The 25,237-nt window shown below is 42.5% G+C and overlaps 1 protein-coding gene across 1 annotated transcript in view; it reads left to right on the forward strand.

Annotated features, from left to right (window-relative positions):
• Positions 1 to 931: 931 nt before the first annotated feature.
• Positions 932 to 25,237, forward strand: part of LOC139564718 (beta-1,4-galactosyltransferase 3-like) — a 29,408-nt gene continuing 5,102 nt past the window's right edge. Inside the window, exons 1-3 of the mRNA XM_071384500.1 lie at positions 932 to 1,164; positions 19,286 to 20,698; positions 22,152 to 22,387. Coding sequence (XP_071240601.1) covers positions 20,413 to 20,698; positions 22,152 to 22,387 — 522 coding nt within the window. The 5' untranslated portion in view covers positions 932 to 1,164; positions 19,286 to 20,412. The remainder of the gene's footprint in view (positions 1,165 to 19,285; positions 20,699 to 22,151; positions 22,388 to 25,237) is intronic.

A 25,237-nucleotide genomic window follows, 5' to 3' on the forward strand; every position in this document is an offset into this window, starting at 1 on the left:
AATCATTGACGTGACGTGCAAATGTCACCATTCCAAAAAATGTTGTGCGGGCGCCCCTGGCAAGATGTCGCCCATACCTAAATCCGCCACTGGGGAGCATCCTTTGACCAGGGCAGAGACTGCACCATATTGCTGACACTACACATCCAAGGTGGACTGGGGCTTCCAGGGGTGGAACTGAGGAAGGTGAGGTGGAAGCTTGGACATTCTGAAGAAAGGTTTGGACAACCAAATTCAAATGTGTGTGTGATCACTAACGGCCATTTTGGTAACCACTTCATTGCCTTTGTTTAACTCCTGCCAGTGGACCAGTAATTTAACCTACATTTAACAACTACCCAGTCCCATAAAGTTGAATACTGAAGTATTGAGTGGATTCCTTACCTTTTAAATAAGATGTTTTGTGTTGAAATATGGCAAAAAGTCAGTACTTTGGCTTTGACCACAATTGGTTTACACTTGATTTTCAACTAAGAGATGAGTGATGCACCATTCTAGAATCTAGAACACATCTATTACAATAGAATACTTTATTTTCTCCCATCTGCCATTTGGTATAAAATCTATATTTTATTAGAAAGTACAATTTCTAAATAAAAGCACGTGTGCGAAAGATACAGTAGTAGGTATAAATAAACAAATGTAATTTGTATTACACAATTTCTGTAATTTATCTTTACCATGTCTCATCGAGTCAAGCATATCGTGTTTTCCTCGTTCTATATTCAGTAAGCCATAACACAAAAGGGTCGTTATGTCACTGTGTACTACCCAACGTCACCCCATTCAATTGTATTGTCGGTGCATTCATTTAATTATTGTGAAACCAAAACAGCAAGTAGTGGTGAAAATCAGGACATGCATACAGCACGAAAAGGTTCGAGGAGGTGCGCTAAACTAACTCTTAAAGTCTCTGCCGACGTTACCATTCATTACTACAAGCAACACCAAACAGCTGTGTACATCACTTCCTGTACTGGTTCTACATGTGAAGTGTGGCTGAAGAAGCTGCATTTCAACTTCGAAACGTAGCCCCGGAGCAACTCGAATTGTGAAAGTGATGTTTAGCAATTCTGTTGCCTGGAATAAATTAGAAAAGGAACCATTGAGCTATCCACGAACAAGAGGAGTGGAATGGTAAACACCGTCTCGTGTGTTTAGTTGGTAAGCTGGCCACAGTTTATTTATTTTTATCTAGCTAACTAGCTAATAATGCTAACTGGATAGCCAGCAACAAATCATGACCGTGTATGAAATAAGTTAGCTAGTCGTTAGCAAGCTAGCAAAGCAGAAGGAAATGGAGTCAGTGACGCTAGTTTTCCGGCTTGTATAGCTTGTTTCTCCGTCACATTTGCTAGTTAGTCCGTAGCTAACGTTGGCTATCTAAAATGTTAAATATTTGTTTATTTATTGTGGCCGCTTTAACGCTTTAACAAGAGTTGTTGAAGCAAGGCTCGAGCCCAGGTAAATTAGCTACGCCAGAAATGGTGGAATCTTTGGTTACATCATCATGACTCTCGTACAAAATCTAAAGTAAGACTTGAATGGTCTAATAATGTAAAAACACAAAACGAATTAGTTTACTGAACACCATACAGTGTGTGTGTGTGTGTGTCTGTCTGTCTCTAGGAAGGCTATATGATATTGTTGCATCTGTTCATGTCTGTGACCAAGCAAAAAAATCTTATTCCGTAGGAATAGCTGGGTGATTTTGTTTTTATTTAATCTTTATTTAACCAGACAAGTCAGTTAAGAACAAATTCTTATTTACAATGACGGATTTAGCAAATACGTTAGATTTTAAGAGAATGTGAATTTAGATGTTTTCTCACAACCTTTAAGACTACAATAACCGTAAACTTTTGGGTTAACAGCCATGTTCAGGGACAGAACGTTTTTTGTTTTTGTTTTACGTTGTCAGCTCGGGGATTCGTTCTAGCAACCTTTCGGTACCTTTAGGTTACTGGACCCAACGCTCTTAACTACTAGGCTACCTGCATATTAGATGTGCATAAGCCATTTGTTACTTTAAAAAAAAAAATACAGACAATACGGTCTTCTTGAAGTATTTTGTCATTACCACCACGACAAGCAAATGTATATTATAATAACGTTTTTTTCAAGTGTGTGTACTTTGTTACCATGTATATGATTAGTGACAGCTGAGCACATGGAGGGAAATTCACATTTTGATGCCGGGAAATGATAGAAAATTAAGGAAAATATAATATTTTTATTGAATGTCATTACCAAGTAGGCTATAATTAAAACAACTTGTTACATTTTTTAAATAGTTTTTATTATTTATTTAGGATACATTGTATGCTAGCTGTTCAACTGGAGTTAGCATGTCATTCCCACCACACGTGATTACCACCACATAATGAACTGATGGTAAGGAAAGAATGTGATAATGACGAAATGTATTAGTTCATACATTTTTACTAACCTTAAGATCTGAAAAGACAAATTACATATGATCATGATTAAGTTGAAATTGAACACTTATTTGCTATTACATTTTGTATTATGTTAGGATGACGGAGGGATTGTGATGTCTATTTATGTGACTTACTATGGTTATTACTGACTTTAATTATTTTATATGAGATGCCCCCTAAATCAACCAAGGAGAGGACATACACTATATATACACAAAAGTATGTGGACACTCCTTCAAAATAGTGGATTCTGCTATTTCAGCCACACCCGTTGCTGAAAGGTGAATAAAATCGAGCACACAGCCATGCATTCTCCACAGACAAACATTGACAGTAGAATGGCCCTTACTGAAGAGCGCAGCGACTTTCAATGTGGCACAGTCATAGGATGCCACCATTTCCAACAGTCAGTTCATAAAATGTAAGCCTTGCTATAGCAGCGCTGGTCAACTGTAAGTGCTGTTATTGTGAAGTGGAAACGTCTAGGAGCAACAACGGCTCAACCACAAGTGGTAGGCCACACAAGCTCACAGAACGGGACTGCCGGGTGCTGACGCTCGTAAAAATTGTCTGTCCTCAGTTGCAACATTCGCTACCGAATTCCGCACTGCCTCTGGAAGCAACGTCAGCAAAATAACTCTTCGTCGGGAACTTCATGAAATGGTTTTCCATTTCCCCGAGCAGCCCCGCCCAAGCATAAGATCACCATGCACAATGCCAAGCTTCGGCTGGAGTTGTGTAAAGCTATCTGCCATTGGACTCTGGAGCAGTGGAAACGCGTTCTCTAGAGTGATGAATCATGCTTCACTATCTGACAGTCCAACGGACGACTCTGGATTTGGCAGGTGCCAGGAAAACGATACCTGCCCCATGCATAGTGCCAACCTTAAGTTTGGTGGAGGACAAATAATGGTCTTGGGCTAATTTTCATGGTTCGGGCTAGGCTCATTAGTTTCCGATTATGGGAAATCTTAACCCTCCAGCATACAATGACATTCTAGACGATTTTGTGCTTCCAACTTTGTAACAACAGTCTGGAGAAATCATGCTGAAACAGTAAAGGGGCAATGCCCCTGCGCACAAACCCGGGGGGTCCATACATAAATGGTTTGTTGAGATCGGTGTGGAAGAACTTGACTGGCATGCACAAAGCCCTGACCTCAACCCCATCAAACCCCTTTGGGATGAATCGGAACAAATGGTCTGTTCTGTATCTTCAACAAATTAAACATGTACTACTGTGACAGTAAATTGTTTAATGGTATTTCTCATCTGTTTTATATGAAATGCCATTTCCACCACAGTGTCATTACCACAATGCTAAGTCATTACTATCACGGTACATATTTGAGTTAAATGGGTATTAATTACAGTTGATATTGATTATTTTTCCTGTATGTGAACCTTATATGCTTGTTCTTAAGATAATTCTAAAATAATGTAAAATATTACGATTTTAATGTGGTAAATACATGTTTCTGAGTATCTTCAAGGACTATATGGACATTTAGACATGACAATGATAAATACATGTAATCAAAACTTGAAACATGAAAAAAAAGTTCTATAAAATACCTTAATCACAATTTATGTAATTTCCTTTTCAACTAAAATAGCAAATTTTATGAAGTGGTGGCAATGACATTTCCCCTCGGGTATATGGGGAAACCAATAAAAACATTTTTATTTATTTAAATGGTATGGTCTCAGACTCTATTAGATCTTGTTTCCAGACAGAGTGAAGAACATATTCAGAGAGAAAAGAAGCAGTTTCAAGAGGTTAATTTTCAAAAACATTTAACATCCAAAAGTGCCTGTATTTACAAAATCAACCAGCTATGATGAAAGACTTGTATACTCAAGGTTTAGGCGCATCCTGTGTACACTTACTGAACCAGGATAATTTTAAATCCACCTAGCAGCCTCTGTAAACAGGATTAGGAGGGAGTGAATGTAATTTAAAAACAGTGGTTTGTGCAACCAAGTTCAGAAAGTGGTCTGCCTTTTGTTTTCTATATTTGCCCAGCCATGGCTGTTTGCCATCTTTTGAAGGTGTACAAAAGGGGCAGCAGGTAGCCTAGTGGTTAGAGCGTTGGGCCAGTAACTGAAAGGTTGCTGGATCAAATCCTGAGCTGACAAGGTAAAAATCTTTCATTCTGCCCCTGAACAAGGCAGTTAACCCACTGTTCCCCGGTAGGCTGTCTTGTAAATAAGAATTTGTTCTTAACTGACTTGCCTAGTTAAATAAAAAATAACACCTGCTCTGTAATCCGTTTGCTTTGGGCAGCGTCATTTGAGCTGGGCAAACCTTCCTTCCTACTCCTCTTTGTAGTAAATAGTTTCCAGAGTGAGAAATGGCCACAAAGACCCTGTCACAAGAGTTGTCAGGTTGACTGAGTGGATACTGGCTATAACGTTAGACTAGCGGAGGGGACTGTACTATAGGACTCCACGCTGTTCATGGGATAAGAGCCTGACTTTATCAATGGAGATGTCTGCTGAACAGCAAGATCCTATCACAGGGTTTCCAAACTTGGTCCTGGGCGGGTGTTCGTTTTTGCCCAAGCACTACACAGCAGATTCAAATAACCACTCATTGATTTATTTGAATCTGCTGTGTAGTGCTAGGGAAAAACCCAAAACGTGCACCCAGGGGTGACCCCAAGACTGAATTTGTGGAATCCTGTTCTGATGCGATCAGTTCGCTTGAACGTTTGCAACATTGCGTAACTGTTTGTACTGAATGACACGTTTCCCCAAAACGTTCTTGAACAGACATTGATGTACGTTTGCCCCCATTTGGTGGGTGTGGCTTGAAGCAATGAGTGATGTATTTAAAGGGCAGTGGCCATGCTGAAAGCGTTCCCGAACCCACAACCCAACCCCTCCCTGTTTTTCAACTGGTCGTTCAGTATAGCACCGTTTGCGATCAATTGAACATTCCAGAATGTAAAAACGTACTGAGCTCTGGTCTGTACAGACATACATTACCGTTCAAAAGTTTGGGATCACTTAGAAATGTCCTTGTTTTTGAAAGAAAAGCAATTTTTTTTGTCCAATTAAAATAACATCAAATTGATAAGAAATACATTGTTAATGTTGTAAATGACTATTGTAGCTGGAAACGGCAGATTTTTTTTATTTTATGGAATATCTACATAGGTGTACAGAGGCCCATTATCAGCAACCATCCCTCCTGTGTTCCAATGGCACGTTGTGTTAGCTAATCCAGAGTTGCAAAGAAAAAGCCATATCTCACTGGCCAATAAAAATAAAAGATTAAGATGGGCAAAAGATCACAGACACTGGACAGAGGAACTCTGCCTAGAAGGCCAGCATCACGGAGTCGCCTCTTCACTGTTGATGTTGAGACTGGTGTTTTGCGGGTACTATTTAACTTCTCTGCGCTACGGATCCCTTTAGGGGGATCATTTTCCTAAACAACCGCTGAATTGCAGGGTGCAAAATATTACTAACAATATTTATAATCATGCAATCACAAGTGAAATATATCAAAACACAGCTTAGCTTGTTGTTAATCCACCTATCGTGTCAGATTTTGAAAATATGCTTTGCAGCGAAAGCAATCCAAGCTTTTGTGAGTGTATCAATCAATGCTACAACACCTATCCCCAAATTAGCATGGTCAGAAAAGCAATAAAATTAATCGCTTACCTTTGATAATCTTCGGATGTTTGCACTCACGAGACTCCCAGTTACACAACAAATGTTATTTTTGTTAGATAAATATTACTTTTATAACAAAAAAACGCAATTTGGGTTGCGCGTTATGTTCAGAAAACCAAAGCCTCGTTCCGTTCGACAAATTCCAAAAAGTATCCGTAATGTTCGTAGAAACATGTCAAATGTTTTTTTATAATCAATCCTCAGGTTGTTTTTAACAAACATAATCGATAATATTTAAACCGGACCGTAACCTATTCAATAAAAGAGAGAAAGAAAATGGAGAGCTACCCCTCTTGCGCGCAGGAACTAATCAGAGGACACCTGACTAGTTTTGAAAAATCTCACTCATTTTTCAAAATAAAAGCCTGAAACTATGTCTAAAGCCTGGTCACAGCCTGAGGAAGCCATTGGAAAAGGAATCTGGTTTATACCCCTTTAAATTGAAGAATGACGGGCCAAACTTTTTTTTTTAAATCACTTCCGGGTTAGATTGTCTCAGGTTTTCGCCTGCAGAATCAGTTTTGTTATACTCAGACAATATTTTGACAGTTTTGGAAACTTTGGAGTGTTTTCTATCCTAATCTGTAAATTATATGCATATTCTACGATCTGGACCTGAGTAATAGTCCGTTTACCTTGAACGTTATTTAAAAAATAAATAAAAACTCTGGGGAAAAAAACAAACTCTCTAGCGTCAAGAGGTTGAGGACTTGTAAGGCGTCTGTTTCTCAAACTAGATACTCTAATGTACTTGTCCTCTTTCTCAGTTGTGCACAGGGGCCTCCCACTCCTCTTTCTATTCTGGTTAGAGCCAGTTTGCGCTGTTCTGTGAAGGGAGTAGTACACATCGTTGTACGAGATCTTCAGTGTCTTGGCAATTTCTCGCATGGAATAGCCTTCATTTCTCAGAACAAGAATAGACTGTAATCGAACCCACAAATACTGATGCTCCAGATACTCAACTAGTCTAAAGAAGGCCAGTTTATTTGCTGCTTTAATTAGCACAACAGTTTTCAGCGGTGCTAACATAATTGCAAAAGGGTTTTCTAATGAGCAATTAGCCTTTTAAAATGATAAACTTGGATCAGCTAGCACAACGTGCCATTGGAACCCAGGAGGGATGGTTGCTGATAATGGGCCTCTGTACACCTGTGTAGATATTCCTTTAAAATCAGCTGTTTCCAGCTACAATAGTCATTTACAACAATGTCTACACTGTATTTCTTATCAATTTGATGTTATTTTAATGGACAAAAGAAGTGCTTTTCTTTCAAAAACAAGGACATTTCTAAGTGACTCCAAACGTTTGAACCGTAGTGTACATGCAATGTGTTACTTGGAGTTTCTCCATTTGTGGAAGAGACTGCAATGACATGCTTCACCTATTTGGCCTTCTTACAACAGTTAGCGAACTACTGTTTACACAATCAGCCAACCAGTGCTGTGTGACCATTCATTTGCTACCCTTCAACAGGTATTGGACATTTTAAAGGGACAGAGTCAGGTGAACTCATGGATATAATTTTTATGTCTCTGCATCCAGTATGAAAGAAGTTGGAGGTAGTGTTGTGCGCTAATGCTAACTAGCGTTAGCGCAATGACAAAGTCTATGGTATCTACTGGTATGCTAGCAGTTACCATAGACTTCCAGTCATTGCACCAATGCTAGTTAGCAATGGTGCTAACGCTAGTTATCAATTTCTTTCCAACTGCACACAGAGACATAGAAATGGTATCCACAAGTTCATTGTGGAAGTAGATAAAGGGCTCGGTTGCCAAAATCCTGAAGTATCCCTTTTACGGTCTGAAGTGCACTTGCCCATTAGCCAAGTAAGGAGTTGGCTTTTGGTTGCCTGTCAGATATGATCACTTACATGCAGAAATGCAATATTCTGTATTTTATATGAACGTGATTTTATATGAACGTAGTGAATGAACTACACATTTTTGTTGTTTTTAGTGTAAACTGTCCCCTGCCCAATGGAACAACCACAGAGCAGGCTCAACTTGCACGACTGCTCAGTTCACTTGCCCTAGGTGACAAGGCAACTTGTTATGCCAATCACTGTTGATACTTGTGGCTGTTTCATTAGTGTTAGCCTTCCTATTTGTCAGATCCATGACCCTGCTCCTTTTCGGTCCAATCAGGGCAAGACATTACATTTTCCCCCAACACAATCTAACAATGATGTTGAACCCTTCCCAGGCTGCCATCTTTATGTTTTCTGTCCAGTACTCTGGAATGATAGTAGCGGTGGCTAGGCAACACATTCGCCGTTCATGACTGTGTGACTCTTAGTGCCCTTTTTGTAATGTTTACGTGGTTATCCTCAGTTTTTCTGGTTGGTCCCTATGGTTGTCATTGCTTAGCTACTGAGTCGTGCAGCTTGTCATCATGGTTGCAATGAGGGCTGTCCCAGAGGTGTGTGTGTGTGCCCGAGCCACAAATGAACTTTGCGCTATGGAAACTACTCAAACTAGTTACAACCCAAGCAGCAGCAGACAGTAAAGGAGAAGCTGTAGAGATAATTTTCTTTTTTTCTCTTCAGTAGTGAGCCTGTCCCAGTGGACTCAGACCTGAGGGAGCAGCTAAAGAGACATGTACCAGCTGCACTGACAATGAATGGCCAGTGTGTTGCCATGGGTTGCTATGACAAGGGCGCTAGCCCTCATTAATATGCTGACACTTTTTTTCACACTGTATGCTAATGTTTTAATTGCCTGGACTTGTTTAGTGGAAGAGCTATCTACTGTATCTTTGTAGGTTATTTTTCTTTTTTAGAATGTAGGGTTGGCCTTATAGCCAGTGGTTATCCAAATATGAACAGTTTTCCCTTGTCTTGGCAGTCAAGTAAAGGTAATGCTCTTGTCACAAAGCACATTTTCTGGTGCATATTGATGCTCAGGGCAGTGCAAACTGAGCTGGTCTCTGGCTCAAGCCTCTTCCTGCGTTGATACCACAGACTGGGAAGGAGCCTAAGTTCTCTCACGTCCTAGGCTAGCCTATATCACAATGGTCATATCACATCCTCAGGAGTCAGGAACCGTCCTCAAGGATTTCAGTTGAGCTGTTTAGTAATTGAATATGAATAGCTTGTTTTTTTAATTTCACCTTTATTTAACCAGGTAGGCTAGTTGAGAACAAGTTCTCATTTACAACTGCGACCTGGCCAAGATAAAGCAAAGCAGTTCGACACATACAACAACACAGAGTTACACATGGAATAAACAAACATACAGTAGAAAAAGTCTATGTATCGTGTGTGCAAATGAGGTAAGATAAGGGAGGTAAGGCAATAAATAGGCCATGGTGGCGTAGTAATTACAATATAGCCATTAAACACTGGAGTGATAGATGTGCAGAAGATGAATGTGCAAGTAGAGATACTGGGGTGCAAAGGAGCAAGATAAATAAATAACAGTATGGGGATGAGGTAGTTGGATGGGCTATTTACAGATGGGCTATTTACAGATGGGCTATGTGATCTGTGAGCTGCTCTGACAGCTGGTGCTTAAAGTTAGTGAGGGAGATATGAGTCTCCAGCTTCAGTGATTTTTGCATTTCGTTTCAGTCATAGGCAGCAGAGAACTGGAAGGAAAGGCGGCCAAAGGAGGAATTGGCTTTGGGGTTGACCAGTGAAAAATACCTGCTGGAGCGTGTGCTACGAGTGGGTGCTGCTATGGTGACCAGTGAGCTGAGATAAGGCAGGGCTTTACCTAGCAACGACTTCTAGATGACCTGGAGCCAGTGGGTTTGGCGACGAGTATGAAGCGAGGGCCAGCCAGCGAGAGCGTACAGGTCGCAGTGGTGGGTAGTCTATGGGGCTTTGGTGACAAAACGGATGGCACTGTGATAGACTGCATCCAATTTGTTGAGTAGAGTGTTAGAGGCTATTTTGTAAATTACATCGCCAAAGTCGAGGATCGGTAGGATGGTCAGTTTTACGAGGGTATGTTTGGCAGCATGAGGATGCTTTGTTGCGAAATAGGAAGCCAATTCTAGATTTAATTTTGGATTGGAGATGCTTAACTTCTTTGGGGTAGGGGGCAGTATTTTCACGTCCAGATGAAAAGCATGCCCAGAGTAAACGGCCTGCTACAAAGCCATAAAAGCTAGAATATGCATATTATTAGTAGATTTGGATAGAAAACACTCTGAAGTTTCTAAAACTGTTTGAATGATGTCTGTGAGTATAACAGCACTCATATGGCAGACAATAACCTGAGAAAAAATCCAACCAGGAAGTGGGAAATCTGAGGTTGATCGATTTTCAACTCCGCTCCTATTGAAGATACAGTGGGATATTGGTAATGGTGCACTTCCTAAGGCTTCCACTAGATGTCAACAGTCGTTAGAACCTTGTCTGATGCTTCTACTGTGAAGTGGGGCCGAAGGAGAGAGGAAGGAGTCAGGTCTATCATGACCTGAACATGCCCTGACCATGCGCGTTCACGTGAGAGCGAGCTCTGTTCCATCGCACTTCTGAAGACAATGGAATACTCCGGTTGGAACATTATTGAAGAATTATGTTAAAAACATCCTAAAGATTGATTCAATACTTCGTTTGTCATGTTTTTACGGACTGTAATAAAACTTTAAACTTTTCGTCCGTACTTTCCGCTGGACCTGCCCGCGCGTCGTGAGTTGAACGCTAGAACAACAAGGAGGAATTTGGACAAATGACGGACATTATCGAACAAAACAAACATTTATTGTGGAACTGGGATTCCTGGGAGTGCATTCTGATGAATATCATCAAAGGTAAGTGAATGTTTATAATGTTACTTCTGACTTCTGTTGACTGCATAATATGGCGGATATATTTGTGTCTTGATTGGGCTCTGAGCACCAACTCAGATTATTGCATGGTTTGCTTTTTTCGTAAAGCTTTTTTGAAATCTGACACAGCGGTTGCATTAAGGAGAAGTGCATCTAAAATTCCATGCATAACAGTTGTATCTTTTATCAATGTTTATTATGAGTATTCCTGTAAATTGATGTGGCTCTCTGCAAAATCAAAGGATGTTTTGGAACTTCTGAACGTAAGGCGCCAATGTAAACTGAGATTTTTGGATATAAATATGAACTTTATCGAACAAAACATACATGTATTGTGTAACATGAAGTCCTATGAATGTCATCCGATGAAGATCATCAAAGGTTAGTGATGAATTTTATCTCCATTTCTGCTTTTTGTGACTCCTCTCTTTGGCTGGAAAAATGGCTTTGTTATTCTGTGAATAGGTACTCACCTAACATAATCGTTTGGTTTTGAATTTGGCGCCCTGCAGTTTCAGTGAAAGTGCAGGGCGCCAAATCCAAACAAATCTCAATTAAAATTCCTCAAACATACAAGCATACAAACTTGTTGTAAATCCAGCCACAGTGTCCGGTTTCAAAAAGGCTTTACGATGAAAGCACACCAAACGATTATGTTAGGTGAGTGCCTATTCACAGAATAACACAGCAATTTTTCCAGCCAAAGAGAGGAGTCACAAAAAGCAGAAATGGAGATAAAATTCATCACTAACCTTTGATGATCTTCATCAGATGACACTCATAGGACTTCATGTTACACAATACATGTATGTTTTGTTCGATAAAGTTCATATTTATATCCAAAAATCTTAGTTTACATTGGCGTGTTATGTTCAGTAATGTTTTGCCTCCAAAACATCCAGTGATTTTGCAGAGAGCCACATCAATTTACAGAAACACTCATAATAAACATTGATAAAAGTATTATACATGGAACTTTAGATAAACTTCTCCTTAATGCAACCGCTGTGCCAGATTTTTAATTTTTTTAATAGAAAAAGCACACCATGCTATAATCTGGGTACAGCGCTCAGAGCCCAAACAAGCCATACAGATATCCGCCATGTTGTGGAGTCAACAGAAGCCAGAAATAGTATTATAAATATTCACTTACCTTTGATCTTCATCAGAATGCACTCCCGGGAATCCCAGTTCCACAATACATTTTTGTTTTGTTCGATAATGTCCATAATTTGTCCAAATACCTCCTTTTTGTTAGCGCGTTTAGTACAGCAATCCAAATGCGCAGGCACTAGGTCCAGACAAAGTCAAAAAATTCCATTACAGTTCGTAGAAACATGTCAAACGATGTATAGAATCAATCTTTAGGATGTTTTTAACATAAATCTTCAATAATGTTTCAACCGGCGAATTCCTTTGTCTTCAGAAATGCGATGGAACGCAGGTCGCTCTCACGGGAGCGTGCGTGGTCAGCTCATGCCAGACACCTGACTCAAAGAGCTCTCCTTCCCTCATTCGTCACAGTAGAAGCATTAAACAAGGTTCTAAAGACTGTTGACATCTAGTGGAAGCCTTAGGAAGTGCAATATGACTCCAAAGACACTATCGTTTAGGACTTTGAGGTGCACCCATGACCAGCTCTGAAACCAGATTGCATAGCGGAGAAGGTACGGTGGGATGCGAAATGGTCGGTAATCTGTTTAACTTGGTTTTCGAAGACCTTAGAAAGGCAGGGTAGGATAGATATAGGTCTGTAGCAGTTTCGGTCTGGAGTGTCTCCCTATTGTGTATTGTCACCTTACACCTGAGAGTGGTAGTGAGCTGAGGGGGGAGAGCTGTTTTGTCTACTCTTTCCCCTCACATGATTTCTGTTAGCTTTGTTCATACCGTATCTTCTTTCCTCCTATATGCTCCCACGGGGTGATAACAGGTTTGTTGAGCAAGAGGTGACACATGGAGATGTCTTGTGACTCATGGCAATAGATAAAGAATGAGCTAGTGAAACTAGATAGTGCAGTGGATATGACCAGTAACTTCATCAGACAGGCATAGTATTTGTCGCAGTTTGCTTCGTAATCGAACACTGGCGGCAGGTGATATGTTGGTACAGTTCTTTTGATAATCTGAGGTGAAACGTAGCAGAAGTCTGCATGACTCTCAGTGGAGCCTATCTTCAGTGTGTTGAACTGAATGGTTCTGAATAGAGTGCAAGGATTTGAGGGCCTTTTCCGCCCAAGCTCCAAAGCTGTTTTGGAGCAGATTTGCAGACTACAGAGATCACAAGGTTAAAGCTGGAGAGCACAGTCTTCCACAGCTGACAGATGCTGACGGATGGATGGATATAGTACGCGTTCCTCTAATCAGCCGAACATGGCATCGCTCCAGTCCCTCATCCTTCTCTTTGTGTCTGGCATCCCGCTCTGCTCCGGCAGGTTAAGGCTTTGATTCACAGGCGGCAGACTAACGCAAGGCCTATCAACTGTTTCTACCCCATCCTCTTCCTCCCACTCCTACACCCCCGCTGCTGCTCTGCAGCTCTCCTTTGAGACAGACACACACCAGATGTTTTCAAGTACTTGGCTACATATTTCCACTTTCCGTCACTCTTTTCTTCTCTTCTATTGCGCTGCTTTGCTTTTTGCTGGGGGGGGGGGGGGTCGTCCTATATTTCCCAGCAGTCTGTTGAGCTGACTGCTCCCCGGGACTGCGGGTCTCTTAGTGGATCCCCTGTGCCTGGCCGACAGGCTGGTCAGCTGCCTGGCTATGGACAGCGCATGCGTGGGATCCTGAATAACCAGCCACGCTAACAGAGATCCTTAGATAATGATTTATATATACACTGCTCAAAAAAATAAAGGGAACACTTAAACAACACAATGTAACTCCAAGTCAATCACACTTCTGTGAAATCAAACTGTCCACTTAGGAAGCAACACTGATTGACAATAAATCATCCTGACAATAAATCATCCTCACAGCAAAAAAGGTTTGCTGTGTCTGTCAGCGTAGTGTCCAGAGCATGGAGGCGTTACCAGACAGGCCAGTACATCAGGAGACGTGGAGGAGGCCGTAGGAGGGCAACAACCCAGCAGCAGGACCGCTACCTCCGCCTTTGTGCAAGGAGGGGCACTGCCAGAGCCCTGCAAAATGACCTCCAGAAGGCCACAAATGTGCATGTGTCAGCATATGGTCTCACAAGGGGTCTGAGGATCTCATCTCGGTACCTAATGGCAGTCAGGCTACCTCTGGCGAGCACATGGAGGGCTGTGCGGCCCCACAAAGAAATGCCACCCCACACCATGACTGACCCACCGCCAAACCGGTCATGCTGGAGGATGTTGCAGGCAGCAGAACGTTCTCCACGGCGTCTCCAGACTCTGTCACGTCTGTCACATGTGCTCAGTGTGAACCTGCTTTCATCTGTGAAGCGCACAGGGCGCCAGTGGCGAATTTGCCAATCTTGGTGTTCTCTGGCAAATGCCAAACGTCCTGCACAGTGTTGGGCTGTTAGCACAACCCCCACCTGTGGACGTCGGGCCCTCATACCACCCTCATGGAGTCTGTTTCTGACCGTTTGAGCAGACACATGCACATTTGTGGCCTGCTGGAGGTAGTTTTGCAGGGCTCTGGCAGTGCTCCTCCTTGCACAAAGGCGGAGGTAGCGGTCCTGCTGCTGGGTTGTTGCCCTCCTACGGCCTCATCCACGTCTCCTGATGTACTGGCCTGTCTCCTGGTAGCGCCTCCATGCTCTGGACACTACGCTGACAGACACAGCAAACCTTCTTGCCACAGCTCGCATTGATGTGCCATCCTGGATGAGCTGCACTACCTGAGCCACTTGTGTGGGTTGTAGACTCCGTCTCATGCTACCACTAGAGTGAAAGCACCGCCAGCATTCAAAAGTGACCAAAACATCAGCCAGGAAGCATAGGAACTGAGAAGTGGTCTGTGGTCATCACCTGCAGAACCACTCCTTTATTGGGGGTGTCTTGCTAATTGCCTATAATTTCCACCTTTTGTCTATTCCATTTGCACAACAGCATGTGAAATTTATTGTCAATCAGTGTTGCTTCCTAAGTGGACAGTTTGATTTCACAGAAGTGTGATTGACTTGGAGTTACATTGTGTTGTTTAAGTGTTCCCTTTATTTTTTTGAGCAGTGTACATTTTGCATACTTCTCGCTCTCTCTGCTCCCCTTCCATCCCTCCCCACCTCATTTCTCTCTCTTTCCTCGTCCCCCTCGCTGACTACTATTCTCTCATCCATTCCAGTGTGTGAGAGTATGCATGTGTACATACAGTATACATGTAATATTGATGGCTCCAGGCAGAAAAGGATTGTCCCATATCTTGCCTGTAATCTTCCATAGCTGCCATCACTCAGTCTAAAGTGTGTGCTGCTTTACAGTCTGAGGAGGGAGGGGGTGACGTGAGGAGGTGGAAGAACACTGGAGGGAAGATGTTTGTTTTGGCTGACTCGGGCCTGCATGAGCTAGTGATGCCAGTTCTACCTCTTTGACTTTCAAATGTCGAGACTCGAGAGCGAGGGAATGTAGCCTAGATTGAATGCTGGTGAGACAACTAAACTAGCCACTTGCATTGGGCCTACTCTGCTTCCTCTTTCCCTCTCCTTTTTGTCATTCTCAGATTCCCTCACATAGCATCACATAGCCTGAGGAACAGGAGCATCTAAATCAAGTCACTGGCTCTTTTTATATGTGTGCTGAGAAGGCAAGGCCCTGGCTTTGTCAAGGGAGTTGCCAGCTGCCAAGTTGTCCTGCTACACTATATCCCAGGCAGCAACCCTATATCCCATTTCAAGTCAATACGGCCCCTGAGCGCTTAACCGGGCTGGGATGATACTATACACACCCTGACTATTCATGTAAACACCTGTGAAACTGCAGTGGACATTGGACATACGGTAGTATAGTGTGCATTTAAACCGTAGTAAATGAAGGGTATCATGTTTGCTCTAAGGATTTAGCCACTATGCCTATATGGTTGCGCTCTACGTGATGCTGCTGGCCACACTCATTTGAGAGGACTGCCTGAAGTTCCACCTTCCATCTGCTCATATTTAAAGTTGCAAACAAAAAAGTACTCATCAAAAGCAAATGTTTTTTTCCCTTCTTTCTCTCCTCACTCTCTCCCTCTTTCTAGCTCTCTCCTTCCTGTTCCATTATCTCCACATTTTGCCGACTCATGTCATGCTATCACCCTCTTGTCTTTCCATTTCTCTGTCTGTCTAATGAACTTGTTTCCTCATTGTCTGGGGATTAAGGAGTATTGAAGCTGAAAAGGTGGGGTAAGGGAGATTTCTGTTGAAACTGATGTGCTCACATTTGCAGATCACACACACGCATTTCAGGGTTTCTGTTATGAAAATGTGGCGCCGGACATTTGACCAGCAGCACTTTAATTTACCAGACATTTGAGAAATGTACCGAACCCATGTGCATTGGGTGCGTAACCTGAATAGGGCGTCCACCCACGGTGCTCAGAATGACAATCACATTTAGAATATGGTAATTCATCTTAACAGAAAATGTAAGTTGAGGACATGTATCCTTACCGTGTACTTTGAAGATGTTAAAATAACTGTCCACATTTACTTTCCCTCAGCCAACAAGATGAGAAACAAACCCAATCACTAGCATAGGCCGAGCACGAGTTTCAAGTTTGGGGAAGCACATTTTCACCATCAAAATGCACCATTATAATATAGCATTCCATGCATCATAAATCTGCAAATGCGATGTAAGAGAGCCTACTATTTGTAATGTGATGAGTAGATTGAGTATTATTATTAGCCTAAATGACTATCCAGACTGCTCAATGCATGGCTGAGCGCGTGTAGTGTAGAGGCCTCGGCAATAGTCGGTCGGATAAGTTTATTTCTTTGCATGGGAAAAACCCATTTCATGCAATTCTACTGCATTTGACATTAGCTGTGTGTGTGTATAAAATACTTTTATAAAATAGGCTACTAAAAGCATGATTTGGCCACAGAGGATCTTTAGCTGACCCTTGCCTTAAAAAAAACAAGCCTACAGTCGGAAGGAAAGGCAGTCCGCGCAATTTGGTCAGCGCGTGCTGCAAATAACAAATAGATAATTTAAAGTCAAATGTTTTGTCATATGCGCCAAATACAACAGGTATAGACTTCACCGTGAAATGATTACTTAAGTGCCCTTAACCAACAATGCGGTGTTTCAAAAAAGTACCAAAAAAATGTGCTAAATAAACGAAAGGAAAAATATGATTGTGGAGTTGCGACCGTCAGTGAAGAGGCCCAGTCAGGGATATTGCAATATTTCAAAATACAAATCATGGGAAGACAGTGTGGAAAGCAAATGGCTATTGCTGTAAAGACAATGAAAAGACTAATCTGTCTTTTAGTTGAGCGAACAACAATAGTAGACCCATCTTATTGGGACCAGCGGAGAGCATTGGCCCTATCGCTGGTGACTGTGCATATTCACTCTTTATCATTGTTGGCTCACTGCCACTTAAAATATTGTTTTTGTAAAATGTCCTCCTCCAGTTTAGATGGATGTCATATTGTATTTGCGTCTCCCCTTCTCATAGGCCTATTATATGGACAACGTAGTTGTTATTGATTGTTTGTCAGTGTCAGCAGAGTAGGCTACCCTGTAATTTGTTGTATATTACTTTTTTTGAATTATTTTATTTCTGGAGAGGAGTTTGCTAATAAGGCTACATAATTTTGGCGATTTTAATTTTCTTAAGGAAAGCTTAGCTTCCCCTAGCCTTATTGATGCACTGCCTGTGAGCCTATATCAATCTACCATCCACTATAGTAAAGTTTACCTATTTTTATTGGTCAGCTCGTCGAGAAGGAAATGGCCCAAACAGACTGGGACAGTTGTGGGATGATGGATCCTAAATTCATACAACCAGTAGACCTAGGCTACATAGAACAACGTTAAAAAGCAATGAATCTGATGCGACGGATAAGAACGTTTAGTTTAAAATGTTGATTAACCTATTTTTTCTTACCATTATTAGTGCAACAATGCACACAAGGCAACGTGTGAATGTGCATTTGGCTACCGGACAATGAAACAAAGTTGATGGCACATGAGAGAAATAGGCTACTAGTATCAATGGCATATGGATGTCTGTATAAAATAATTGCCTCCACTGATATGGTCAGATTTTGTCTAGGCTACTTTGAAGCAAGGTTAAACATGCCTCTTAATATGTAGTAAAACTTTCAGGTTTCAAGCAATTACAGTGCATTCGGAAAGAATTCAGACCCCTTTTTCCAAATTACAGCCTTATTCTAAAATGTATGAAATAGTTTCCCCCCCTCAATCTACACACAATGCCCCATAATGACAAAGCAAAAACAGGTTGTGCAAATTTGTAGTTCTTTATTTTTTAACTTGATGACATCTACATCAGACCCTTTACCCAGTCCTTTGTTCAAGCACATTTTGGCAGCGATTAGTCCCAGGTCTTCTTGGGTATGACACGCTTGGCACACCTGTATTTGGTGAGTTTCTCCCATTCTTCTCTGCAGATCCTTTCAAGCTCTATCCGGTTGGATGGGGAGCGTCGCTGTACAGCTACATTATTTTCAGGTTTCTCCAGACACGTTCGATCGGGCTCTGGCTGGGCCACTCAATGACATTCAGAGACGTGGTGCCAATTTCATTTATCGGCATTTAAATGTTTTTATGGCCAAAAGCCTGCTGTTACTGGCTAACAGAAACCCTGATACATATCATTATTATACATGCACACACCCTCGCCCATTGACTCTCATCCTGTTTTCTGCAACTCTATCTCTCTACCATTCTGCCAATCCCTGGGCTCTCCATGTGGGATTAGGATTAGAGTTAGTCTGAGGCTGGCGTCTTTAATGTGCACTAATTGATTCGTGAGTGCCGACGTGTCGGGTATTCTCCAACAGATAGCCATCGCAAGGAAGGAGGATTACGCGAGCACAAGTAGCAGGACCGTTTAACGACCCACAATCGTTCTATGGTCTGCCTGAGGGGTAGTGGTAGTAGTAGGACCTTTTCCTAGAGCTAGAACGTCCACTGCTTTCTATCTTGATTCTCTGGATCGCTTCTGAGCTTGTGTTTCTTTCTGATCCTCGGTTGCTGCCAGCAGTCTGTTCTCTTTGAAGGCGTCCGTATTGGAGTTCCTGTTATGCCTGATTCCTCCTGGCTCTCTCCAGCTGGTCTGTTTAGCTGAAAACAAACAAGCTGTTTGTTCCGGCTGTGCATCATGTATGTGGTAAACAGTTAGTCTAATTGGGAAAGATGCTAGCAACAATAGATTATTATAGGATGTCAATCGTAACAACTACTTAACCACCTACCTCGTTCTCATTGTCTTTCAGAGCACCATTATCGTGATTGGTCCGAGCCCCTGTCCGCCACGCCTGGTGGACCCCTCCCCCTTGGAAGCATCTCTCAGCCCAGAGTGTCAGTCAGAATGAGACAATAGAACGCAGTCGACATTGGACCTTCCCCTTTCTCTCTTTGCTCTCTGTCTGCCCCGTCCCCATACCCTTCCCCTAACACACACACACACACACACACACACACACACACACACACACACACACACACACACACACACACACACACACACACACACACACACACACACACACACAGCCAGCCCCTGACTACTCTTTCCACTGTACTGGTTTCGGTCCACTCCCTCTTCCTACCTCTCTAGCCAGCCTTGTCAAGCCAAACGAAACCATAATCCTCTGTAAAAGATAGGGGCCTATACAGCTGCCTGTGCTCCCTTTTTGTTGTTGGTAACTGTTTGTTTAGAGGGCCCCCATGAGAGTAGCAGATAGAGAACACAAGGCAGCACAACAGCACCCAGTCAGCCGTTTTACTGGAAACAAACGAGCTGTGGTGGTGGTTTGGACACTGATGGAATTCTAGTAGCATGATGTTGGGCTGGCATCGCCACCACACGCCATCAATGAACCAGAGGGCCACCAGCAGACTTTGGAGATCGACACATCTCAACTTGTGGTGGGACAAGAGATTGAAATAAAGACATCAATCTTTTTTTCAGGATATTTTTTTTAACCTCCTTTTTTGCTTCTCCAGTGATCAGCTAAACCAAAGTGCCTTTCTTGGTTTCTCACTGTGCTTTTACTATAAACCTGATCTAACTTCATATTACACTCCAATATCTGAAAATAGATTTAAAAGAAACATTTCAACATCTCAAGGATTTTGCACTTTTCATTGATGCACCTCCATACCATTGCCTGTTGCACTTGTCATATCATACTTGTCGCACAATACTGACAGTGCCCGCTTGTTTACAGTAAAAACATACACCCCCATTCCGACTGTTGACAATCCCACCCCGTATTTCACCCAGCCACAAAGTAAGCATTCTCTCACAGCGTTCCTCTAGTGTAGGTTGCTAGGACTAACGAAGCCAAACCTATCACCAAACCGCTCTCCAAGTTCCTTGTGACGCAGAGCCGGCGACATGGCGACGTGGCTACAGTCAAAATGGCGCTACCTGTTCATGTTCCTGGGTGTCCAGCTGGTTGTCATGGCGCTGCTGTCCCGCGAGGGCTACCACAAGCGAGTGTCGTACTTCATCAGGATTTTCCGCAAGCCGGAGACCACTGCGTCGGGGACGTCCGGTGCCAGCTCGCCCCACGTGCGCAATCACACGGGCAGTGACGTCTACGCCAACTTGTCCCTCCTGGCCAAGGCCCACGGCCGGGGCGAGTACATGCCCTACTGCCCCAAGACGTCTCCCCTGATAGGTGAGTTCACACACAGAAATAGAAGTCCTAGAACTGGCAGCCCCATTATATTTCTGAGTTCACCAGCCGCCGTCTTCAGTTACCCAGCGCTCCCCGTACCTCTTACTTCATTCCCTCTCCAGACTGAAACTGAAGAGGGAATGTTTTTTTATAATGTACGCCAGAACAATACTTTCTCGTAAAAAGAAAGTGGCTCAGATACTTGATTAGTGTGGCAGAAAACGTAATGTGAAATGTGGCCAGTCAGAAAGCCTCAGTTGGTTTGATGTGGAAGGGAATTTCCAAATAATTCCACATATGCAACTGACCTTGCTTGTTAGTTGGCTACTGATCTGACCAGGTTGGATGGGTAGTGGGCGTGCCAAATTTCGGTAGGAGAAATCCTGTTTGGAGAATTCTGTATTTCCTGCTTATTCTATTCTGATTCCGGGAGTCCTTCACGCAGGATTTCTGGGAAAGTTACCAGAATTGAGTAGACATGATATGGTGGAACCTTGGCTTTAACTATACAGTCAGGAATTGTTCAATGATGGCCCCTAGTAAGGGAAGGCAGGATGTGTTTTGACTTTGAGATCATTCAAACTGAGCCAAGACTTGGTGGCGGCTGACCCAACAGGAGTGTTTGTTGTACGCTTCAACTAGAGGGTCTGAATATACTTGTGTTCAAATGGTCAGTTTACCTTGTGTCCAACTTCCTACTTTTTTGCATTCAAATTTGGATATACACACTGAAACTAAGAGATTTGCCTACAGCAAAGGCTCCTACAATGTTTTGCTGTGCCCTTTTATTTATTGGGATTTTTTTAACCTTTATTTAACTAGGCAAGTCAGTTAAGAACAAATTCTTATTTTCAATGACGGCCCAGGAACAGTGGGTTAACTGCCTTGTTCAGGGGCAGAACGACATATTACCTTGTTAGCACGGGGATTCGATCTTGCAACCTTTCGGTTACAAGTCCAACGCTCTAACCACTAGACTACCTACTTCCCCAATCAGTAGGTTGTCCATGCTAGCATGCTCGTTCTAACAGGGTTTTGGGGATTTGAGATCCTTTTTCTTTTTTTACATGAGACAGCATGTTCCAGCAGTTGTTACTGACTTTGAAGTGACAAACTTCAAAGCACATAGGCTACATAGCCTGGGCCTACACTCCCCCATGTATTTATTTGGACCGTGAAGCTAAAACTTAAAAATTTGTCTCTATACTGCAGCATTTTGGATTGGGGAGAGGTTTTATATGAGACGACCGAACAGAATTGATTAAAGGGGGCACACTGCATTCTGTACTGTCGTCTCATGTAAAACATTTGATCCCAAAAACACTGTTAGAACAAGCATGCTAGCATGGACAACCTACTGATTTTTAATTTATTGGTGTGTGTTACGATATAGGTCTAGCAATAAAATGCTGTTATGACATCTAGCTTCTTCTCACCCCGTTTCTCTTATCAGGTGGACCGATCCACGTCAGCTTTCCTTCTGGGTTGACACTGGCCCAAGTTGCGTGGAAGAATCCATTGGTGGTCCTCGGGGGGCGCTACAGACCGCCTGACTGTGAGGCACGGCACCGCACCGCCATAATCATTCCCCACAGAAACCGGGAGCACCACCTGAAGTTCCTCCTCTACTACCTTCACCCATTCTTACAGCGACAGCAGCTCAACTACGGCATCTACGTCATCCACCAGGTGAAATGCATACGTATATACACACATACATTGTTTCAAAAGGTTAATTTTGAAGTGGCAATCGTCAGTTGCTACATACCTTTTTGGATGTATAAATTAATGATATGTACCCATTTGATTCTTGAAGAATATAACTTAGAAATGCCTCATGAGTTTAGTTCAACTGTTACACTCCATGAGAACCCAACATATAAGTTTGTTTTTCTCCAATGTTTGTAAACAAAGTAAATGTAAATAAACACTGTCTAGCCTCAAAACATGGTTGAAACTGTCATGAATGGTCAGTCCTTGCATCCATAGCTCTATGAATTGGAGTGGTTACACATTTCTCCATCCCTCTACTCTTCCTACAATTGACCAAAATATATATTCATTTGGACTACGTTCTAGCTGTAGTGGTGAGGCCAAGTATACATTCAGCCTAGATCAAAACCACCCTCTGGTGTCCTAACCATGGAATCACACACAGCCTTATGGTTGAAAGATGCTTACCGGAAGGCTTAACCGAGTTTAATCTTCTTAACAACTTGTAGCAATCCCTTTGTTTACACTTTAAACAAGCACTTTGTCTTACCCTCACACTGTTAGCAAAGTTGTCACTGCCTGCTTGTTGTTTACCTGCAACATAAGAACGCCAAGCCAACCTCTACCAAGTTAGCATCTCAAAATGAAACTGGCTCTAAGGCATTTATCATTAGAAAGATGTTACAGCATCATGTCTAAAGCATTTATTCATAACTCTGCATGTGTGCAGTATTTTTGCGTAACCAGTGCCAGATTGCACTCAACTCAAACAAGATAATGCAGGCTAGCAGCAGTTCAAGCATTTGCATGTCTTCAGCTGTGGTTGGTTGTCATAGTTACACACACACACACTGAACCACAGGAACAAATAATACTCATGCTATTGACCTCAGTAACGCTCTCAAATGTCATATCTTGCCAGGTGTAATCCTTCTGAGATGTTTTTTAGTTTAGTGAATATTATTAGACCATTTGAGTGTATGCTGTAATATTTTTTTAATGTATTTAACCTTTATTTAACCAGGAAGGGCTAATTGAGATTTGATATCTATTTTTCAAGAGCATCCTGGCCAATTTACAGATGATCAGTTGTACTGTAAATAATCAGACTATTGATTTCATTATATGTAGACTACACAATTAATTTCCATGTTGAATAGTTGCAGGTGACTAGGGTCTGGTTTCAATGATGGACTCTTCTGGTATAGAGGAACTAGTAATTCAATACCTATGTCGACAAGGGAAAAATATATTTCCGAACACTCGCCCAACAAATCACGAGGCAGACATGCCAGAACGCTGTATGTCATTAGTGGATACTTTCACTGCTCTCAGGGCAGGTCTGCCAGCTTTGACTAGAGTAAGTGACTTTTCATAGCAGGTTAGGAGAATTAGGTTAAGGTTAGGAAAAGGGCTAGGGTTAGCTAAAACGCAAAAATTGTCCAGACTCAAATATGTAGCTACAACCAGCCCTGAGAACAGTCTTGGTTTCCACTAATGTGATCCACGTTGCTATTCAAAGCCAAAGTTTACAGGCAAAACCTTCTGCAGTGGTTTTAATAATGGTAGTTGATGCAAACTAGCCACTTGCGAAATGCACTCATTAAAAAGAACCTCAATGATCTCCATCTTGCTAGCTAGTATGTAGTATTTTATTCAAGCAGATAAAGTAGTGACCTAGGCAGTGACGTAGTTCCTCTATGCCAACAGAGTCCATCATTGAAACCAGACCTGTGTTGCCTACGGTCGGCTTTATGAGACTACTAACGGAGAATAAACTGTATAAAAATGAAGTCGCACACTCCATATATTTAATGGGTTAACCCCATTACCCGTTATTGTTGTATGGAACCAAAGTCAGTGTTTACCCTATATTCATTTAGCAGCGGGGGGCCAAATATGATATATGCACTACATTGTCAAAAGTATGTGGACACCCCTTCAAATTAGTGGTTTTGGCTATTTCAACCACACCCGTTGCTGACAGGTGTGTAAAATCGAGCACACCGCCATGCAATCTCCATAGACAATCATTGGCAGTAGACTGGCCCGTACTGAAGAGCACAGTGACTTTCAACACGGCACCGTCATAGGATGCCACCTTTCCAACAAGTCAGTTCGTCAAATTTCTTCCCTGCTTGAACTGCCCCGGTCAACTAAGTGCTGTTTTTGTGAATTGGAAACGTCTAAGAGCAACAACGTCTCAGCCGCAAAGTGGTAGGCCCCACAAGTTTACAGAACGGGACCGCCAAGTGCTGAAGCACGTGGTGCGTAAAAATCCTCTGTCCTCGGGTTGCAACACTCACTACCGAGTTCCAAACTGCCTCTGGAAGCAGCGTCAGCACACGAACTGTTCGTCGGGAGCTTCATGAAATTGGTTTCCATGGCCGAGCAGCTGCATACAAGCCTAAGATCACAATGCGCTATGCCAAGCGTCGGCTGGAGTGGTGTAAGGCTCGCCACCATTTGACTCTAGAGCAGTGGAAACGTGTTCTCTGGAGTGATGAATCACTCTTCACCATCTGGCAGTCCGACAGACGAATCTGGGTTTGGCGGATGCCAGGAGAATGCTACCTGCCCTAATGCATATAGTGCCAACTGTAAGTTGGTGGAGGAGGAATAATGGTTGGGGGCTATTTGTCATGTTCCAGGCTAGGCCCCTTAGTTCCAGTGAAGGGAAATCTTAACTTGGTGGCAACAGTTTGGGGAAGGCCCTTTCCTGTTTCAGCATAACAACAGTGCACAAAGCGAGGTCCATACAGAGATGGTTTGTTGATCAGTGTGGAAGAACTTGACTTGCCTGCACAGAGCCCTGACCGCAAACCT

The sequence above is a fragment of the Salvelinus alpinus genome, chromosome 35 (assembly GCF_045679555.1).
Source record: "Salvelinus alpinus chromosome 35, SLU_Salpinus.1, whole genome shotgun sequence".
NCBI lineage: Eukaryota > Metazoa > Chordata > Actinopteri > Salmoniformes > Salmonidae > Salvelinus > Salvelinus alpinus.